The sequence below is a fragment of the Pseudopodoces humilis genome, chromosome 21 (genome assembly GCF_049639895.1).
Source record: "Pseudopodoces humilis isolate 2021_Gansu_Grassland_sample_001 chromosome 21, ASM4963989v1, whole genome shotgun sequence".
NCBI lineage: Eukaryota > Metazoa > Chordata > Aves > Passeriformes > Paridae > Pseudopodoces > Pseudopodoces humilis.
The window spans coordinates 5,676,233-5,682,503 of NC_142220.1; the positions used below are offsets into that span (position 1 = coordinate 5,676,233).

The 6,271-nt window shown below is 45.7% G+C and overlaps 1 protein-coding gene and 1 long non-coding RNA gene across 5 annotated transcripts in view; one reads left to right on the top strand and one right to left on the bottom strand.

Annotated features, from left to right (window-relative positions):
- Positions 1-1,183, bottom strand: part of LOC106628356 (uncharacterized) — a 39,868-nt gene extending 38,685 nt beyond the window's left edge. For 2 of the 3 annotated variants that reach the window (XR_015774342.1, XR_015774340.1), the window contains exon 1: positions 767-1,183. This is a non-coding gene — a long non-coding RNA (uncharacterized LOC106628356). The remainder of the gene's footprint in view (positions 1-766) is intronic. The other variant, XR_015774341.1, reaches the window with a different exon arrangement.
- A 264-nt stretch (positions 1,184-1,447) lies between these two features.
- On the top strand, positions 1,448-5,775 carry TOB1 (transducer of ERBB2, 1). 2 transcript variants are annotated; one of them, XM_005526718.3, is made up of 2 exons: positions 1,448-1,630; positions 3,837-5,775. In XM_005526718.3, the coding sequence occupies exon 2, from the start codon at positions 3,974-3,976 to the stop codon at positions 4,943-4,945; it is 972 nt and encodes a 323-aa protein (XP_005526775.1). In that variant the 5' UTR covers positions 1,448-1,630; positions 3,837-3,973; the 3' UTR covers positions 4,946-5,775. The 2 variants fall into 2 exon arrangements, with proteins under 2 accessions (XP_005526775.1, XP_014111389.1); XM_014255914.2 differs by lacking the exon at positions 1,448-1,630 and adding an exon at positions 2,955-2,974.
- Positions 5,776-6,271: the final 496 nt, after the last annotated feature.

Below are 6,271 nucleotides of genomic sequence, written 5' to 3' on the forward strand. Positions count from 1 at the left end.
CAGCAGTTCCCAGTAGTCTCCTAGTTGCCAGTGCTTGTAAAGTTATCATTTCACACTTTATTTTCCATTTGGGGTTCATAGTGACAAGTGGCCCAGTTTTCACTGAAGGCATGTTCAACCCTCTAGATTTAAAAATGGGTGAGAAATAAAGGGGGGAATTTCAAATATTTTGGGCCTTAATCAAGATTTTCAAGTAGTTTGTAATACCACAATCCAAATAGCATCACCACTGATACATCTGAATAAAAACTGTTTTACAGTGAATTAACTATTCCATCAGAAATGATAAGCTGTGGAAATCCTAAATATTACTCTCTTCTTTCCCTTAATATTTTAAGCTTATATTCTCATATATACAGTCTCTCCAAAGGGTTAAGAGTCTTGGCATTTCTTCTAATTGGCATTTCCAAATCTCTCCCAGGGCCCGTGGAGCACTTATTCCAAAATGCTTCATTATTGTACAAACAGAGCAAGAGGCAGAGAATTAATATATATATATATACATATCCCTTCACAATTCGTCCTCCAGAGCAGGGTCCTGCTGGCAGTGTGAGGGAAACCGCCCCAGCGCCAAGCCTGAACACACCGAGCGGTGTTTAAGAGCAAATCCGGGGGATGTTTTAAGGAATACTCAAAACACTCCAGTGTTCCAGTTCACACTCCAGTGCCCCTGGAAGCCCCAGAACACCCCGAACTTCGCACAACGAGCAGCCCCTCAACACTTCCAACACACAGCCACACCCCGCCCGCCGCTGCCGTCGCTCACCCTTGGTCCCCCAACACCCGGCCTGGCTCCGCCCCCCGGCTCCGCTGGCCAATCAGCGAAGGCCGCTCGGGAAGGCAGCCAATCGCCGGGCGTTGCTACCTGTGGGGTGTATTTTTAGCCGCCGGGCGCGGAGAAGGTGGGGCCTGGTGGTGATGTGGGGCTGGGGTCGTCCCGTGCCCCCTCAGGAAGGAGCCCGCGCGTCACCCCAGAGCCCGAGGGGTGCCAGTCGCGTAGGCGGTCCCTGCCAGCCTCGCCATCGCCGCTGCCGAGGCCCCCGCGGGCCACGGTGGTCATGGGAGATGTAGTTTAACCCCCCTTCCCTTCCACGCGGGACTGAGGGGCACAAGGGCACGGTTTGACATCGGCAGTGACGCAAGGGGGCTGAGGGGCGAGCAGCGCGTTGACGTCAGAGCGGCCCCGCGCGCCGCGGCGGGGGGAAGAGGAGGCCGCAGGCGGGGAGCGGAGCCCCGGCAGCCGGGGCGGGGCCAGCCGGGGGCCGCGCGGTGCTGGGTGGGGCTTGGGCCGCGCGGGGTGTGGTGTTGGGGGCGAGGCTGGGGGCGGGGCAAGGGAGGCTATAAGTAAGGGCGCGGTGGGCGACGGGGGAGAAGTAGAGGGAGCGTAGCTGCAGCAGCTGAGTGTGCGCGTCGTGGGGGTGTGAGCAGCGCTGCCCTCCCCCCCTTCCCTCCCCCCCTTTTTTTTTCCGACCCTTCCCCCTCCCTTTTTTTTTTTTCTTCTCTTTCCTCTCCCCTCCCATCCTCGCCGAGAGAGCCGGCGCTCGGAGATGGGGGTCGGGTGCTAAGCCACCCTCCCCCCCCCGCCCTCACACCCCCGCCGGGACTGTTTGCACTACTCACGCACCCCTGGGTGAGTACCGGCCTTGAGGCGTGCGGGAGCGCGGCCGGGGGGTTGAGGCAGCACCGTCGGCCCCTGGGTGGGGTGTGCTGGAGGCAGTCACGACCTGGGGGTGCCGGGGGGGAGCCGGTGAGTGCAGGTGCTCCTCGGGGAAGGGACTGAAGGAGAGAGCACGGCCGGGCTGTGAGGGGTCGCTCCCCCTGGCCGCGCTCGGGTGGGGAGGAGGAAGCGGTGCCGGCTGAGTAATCGGCGCTGGGCCGCTCCGGGAGCATCGGCTGCGCCCTGCGGGACCTGCCCGACTGTGCGCCGGGAGAGGGGCCCTGCAACCCCCAGCCGCCCTCCAGGTATCCCCCTTCCTCTTCCTCCTTCGCTTTCCTACGGGCTCAGAAAATGCTCTTCCTCCTCCCGCTGCCGCCGGAGCTTCACGGCTGTGAGCAGAAATCTAATGAGACCCAACTGCCTGGTTATGTAACTCCCACTGTTTAAGGCTCCTGCCAGGGCGCTGCTGCCGGGCCACGTATGGGCTCTGGTCCCCCAGAAATACTGCCGTCTTCTTATAAATACATGAAAAGAACAAGTTCGAGATGATCAAGCCAATATGTTTGATCAGCTGCTTTTGTACTGTGAATTCGTTTCGCGTAGAGAAATTTACAGCGTCAGCCTGGTGCGCTCAGAAAGGAGCATTCCTTTCTTAAAGGACATGGGGGAAGGGAACTAGCAAAGATGGATTAATAAATCATTTTAAAATACCCCGTTTAACCACCCAATCAGCTTTTCGGTACTGATTGTGCCCCTTTTGTAAATATCTTCTGTTTGCCCTTGATCTTTTCCTTATCCCCACCCGGTGCTGATCTAGCAAACGTTTAAAGGTCGCCTTATCATACAGCCTTTCAAACTATTCCCATACCATGTTGGGGAGAACACGAATGGTTTGGAAATAGGGTTCCAGATTTTAAAAAGAGATTATTTGGAGCAAAAAATAAAAAAGCTATGTAATCACATTGTTAATATCAAAATCCTTTAACTGATTTCTCTAATCTTTAGTGATAGCTATGCTAAATTTTGTTCTTAGTAATGCAGTGCAGAACATTCCACTGTTAACAGAAATTCTGGGCTTTTAACTTGAGCCAAAAAAAAAATCTCCTTTTTTTTTTTTATTGAAACTTTTGACAAAGGTGTGTAGTGTGTATGTTTATACCAAGGTACTGCAGGATTTGCATTAGCAGTTCATGTGCTAATACCTGATTCTTGTCCCTTCTCTAACTTTAGACAGCTAATTTCTCTTTCGTCCTTTGTGAAGGAGTGACAGCCATATCTTACATTAAATATAAAATGGAGTCATGGAGAAGGAGAAAGGTAATCTGGTTTGAGGCTGTCAAAAGCCCTGTTAGGCCAGGAACTTTTTTTAATCTGAGCTACAGACAGTGTGATACAATAATTGGGTATATAATTGCATCTTGCATCTGAAAATAGAGAAAAAATTGTATAAAGTGAAAAATTTGTGAATTAATTTATCAGTCTTGCCAGCCTTCTGACAGAACATACGTGCAGTTATTGTGTATGTGCTGACTGCATTTTAGTGTGAACTGTTGGATGTGCACAGCAGACATTTTCTCCTCAGTTTGCATAATTTCACCTGTGAAGAGTTCAGGGAGAAGATTTGCTTGGATTTAAAATAAATGTTGCGTCATTTTAGCTATTTGTATGAAACCTAGAGCAGTTGTCAACATTTTTATAATTCTGCAGCCTACAGTTGCAGTCAATATGTTTCCAAACTTTAAGGTGATAAATGACCCTTGGACTAAGACCTTTCAGGCTAAACTAATGGTCTGGTACTAAATTTTGCAGCTGAGTACTATAAATCATCCAAATACAGGTTGGTAATTGAACCCTTGACAGGCTTGGGATTTCTGTGATGTCTTAAAAATTATCCTTGCTGCTTTGTGAATAACTAAACACCCAGCTCATGTGATTTGGAAGTGCCCCATGCTGTATAAGTAAACACAAGCCCATCCTTTCTGGTGGTGTTTATAAGTCATGCTGAATGGAGCTGACATCCTCACCTTCCGCAGGCAGGAACAGAAATAGTTTGATGCATGTTTTTTCACTTAAAAAGTAACCTGTTTTCTGCAGAAAGTGAAGCTAAAAGAATAGGCCTTGGAGCTTGAACCTTACGCTGTTCTTACTTGGATGTGTTTGCTTTTGTTTTTTCTTAAAGGAACAAGAGCACTCAAGGTGAAGGATAATAATCAACTTGAATCAGCACTTTGAATGAAATTTTGTTTCCCTGTGGCATCTTGAACACTTTCTTCTTCGGGTTTTGGAACTGACTTATAACTCTGTGGCACAGCAGCTATGCAGCTTGAAATCCAAGTAGCACTCAATTTTATTATTTCATATTTGTACAATAAGCTTCCCAGACGACGTGTCAACATTTTTGGTGAAGAGCTTGAAAGACTTCTGAAGAAGAAGTATGAAGGGCACTGGTATCCAGAAAAGCCATACAAAGGATCAGGGTTTAGATGTATTCATATAGGGGAGAAAGTGGACCCAGTCATAGAACAAGCATCCAAAGAGAGTGGTTTGGACATTGATGATGTTCGTGGCAACTTGCCTCAGGATCTTAGTGTTTGGATTGACCCGTTTGAGGTTTCATACCAAATCGGTGAAAAGGGACCAGTGAAAGTGCTTTATGTGGATGATAATGAAAATGGATGTGAGTTGGATAAGGAAATCAAGAACAGCTTTAACCCCGAGGCCCAGGTGTTCATGCCTATTAGTGACCCAGCATCTTCAGTGTCTAGTTCTCCTTCTCCTCCCTTTGGTCACTCAGCTGCTGTGAGCCCAACCTTCATGCCCCGCTCCACTCAGCCTTTAACCTTCACTACTGCCACATTTGCTGCCACCAAGTTTGGCTCAACCAAAATGAAGAACAGCAGCCGTGGCAACAAGGTCGCCCGCACCTCTCCCACCAACCTTGGCTTGAATGTCAATGACCTGTTGAAGCAGAAATCCCTCTCCTCCTCCATGCACTCTCTGTATGGGCTCAGCCTAGGCAGTCAGCAACAGCAACAGCAGAAGACTTCTGCCCTGTCTCCTAACGCAAAGGAGTTCATTTTCCCCAGCATGCAGGGTCAAGGTAGTACCAGTAGCATCTTTCCTGGTGACAGCCCCCTTAACCTCAGTCCTCTCCAGTACAGTAATGCCTTTGATATGTTTGCAGCCTATGGAGGTCTAAATGAGAAGTCTTTTGTGGATGGCTTGAATTTTAGTTTAAACAACATGCAGTATTCTAACCAGCAATTCCAGCCAGTTATGGCTAACTAAAAATAAACCGAAAATGAAATCCAAGTAAATACTATTGTACAAGTTAAAATGCACGTACCCAAGGGTGTATCTTTTTTTCCACCTCTTGAGATTTTTTTTAAGGCTTGTAGTATGAATACATTCAGGCTTGGTTAGATAAATACAACATGCATCATTTTTTCATTTGCCAACCAAGCACAAAATTATTTTATACTGACTGTACATTACAAAAATATACTCTCAAAAATATGGCCTCTTGCCAGTATTTAAGATATAGCAAGGAAGTGGCTAATTTTTTTCATGTGACTATATATATATGTATATGTGCTCAGACATATATATATATATATAAAAAATTGGCACTAGTAGGTGGGTTTATTGGTCTTTTTCTAATTGTATAATTTAATTTAGTACAAAGTTTGTAAAATATCAGAGTATATATATTGTTTCTACAACATGGTATTGCATTTATATCTTTTTACTACAGTGATCTGTGACAGCTGCAGCAGCTTCATGTTGTATTTTTTTTACTGAAATTGTAAGATATCCATCTTAAAGACATCAATTCTAAAAAAAGTAAAAAAGTTGTGTACAGAATATACCTTAGTAGTGGAATTAAAATGTATGAAATATTTGCTTTTTTCAAAAGAAACACAAATTGTATTTTCTGTTAAAAGTTTAAAGATTTTTGCTATATATTATGGAAGAAAATGTAATCGTAAATATTAATTTTGTACCTACATTGTGCAATACTTGAAAAAAGGTATAAAAGTATTTTGAGTCAGTGTCTTACATGTTAAGAGGGACTGAAATAGTTTATATTAAGTTTGTATTAAAATTCTTTAAAATTACTTGGCTGTGGTGATGTGTATGTGTGTTCTTTGTGTCCCAATGAGAATGTGGTGACTGCATTCCTTGTGCTGGCACTGCTAGGGATGCACCATAGTCTGACTCAGGAGCAAAGGGAAGGGTGGGTCTGTGTCTGCACCTCATGGGGGGTTTTTAACCCAAAATACCCCTGTCAAAGCACAGAACCCCATTAGGGACTTGCCTGCAATTATTTGAACAAATTCCACTTGTTTTTCATAACTGCAGTTCACTAAAGCCAAAACGCAATTCTGGTTTTTTTTTTCCGTAATAATTAAGACTCTTAAGCTCTATGAACATTGAGTTATGGGGCAATGGAACGTGTCTAGTAGGGACTCAGGTGATTCAGTAACATCTCCTTTCCATGTCATCAGGATTATTGGAACTATTCTCTCGGGAGGTCCTAGACAAGCAAATCAGCATTCTGCCTCTGTATTAGGGATTAATAGCTCAGAAATGAAACTGAATAAAAGTGCTGAT

Excerpts from the sequence above, each read along its gene's own strand:
- TOB1 (XM_005526718.3), top strand. The coding sequence starts at position 3,974 with ATGCAGCTTGAAATCCAAGTAGCACTCAATTTTATTATTTCATATTTG.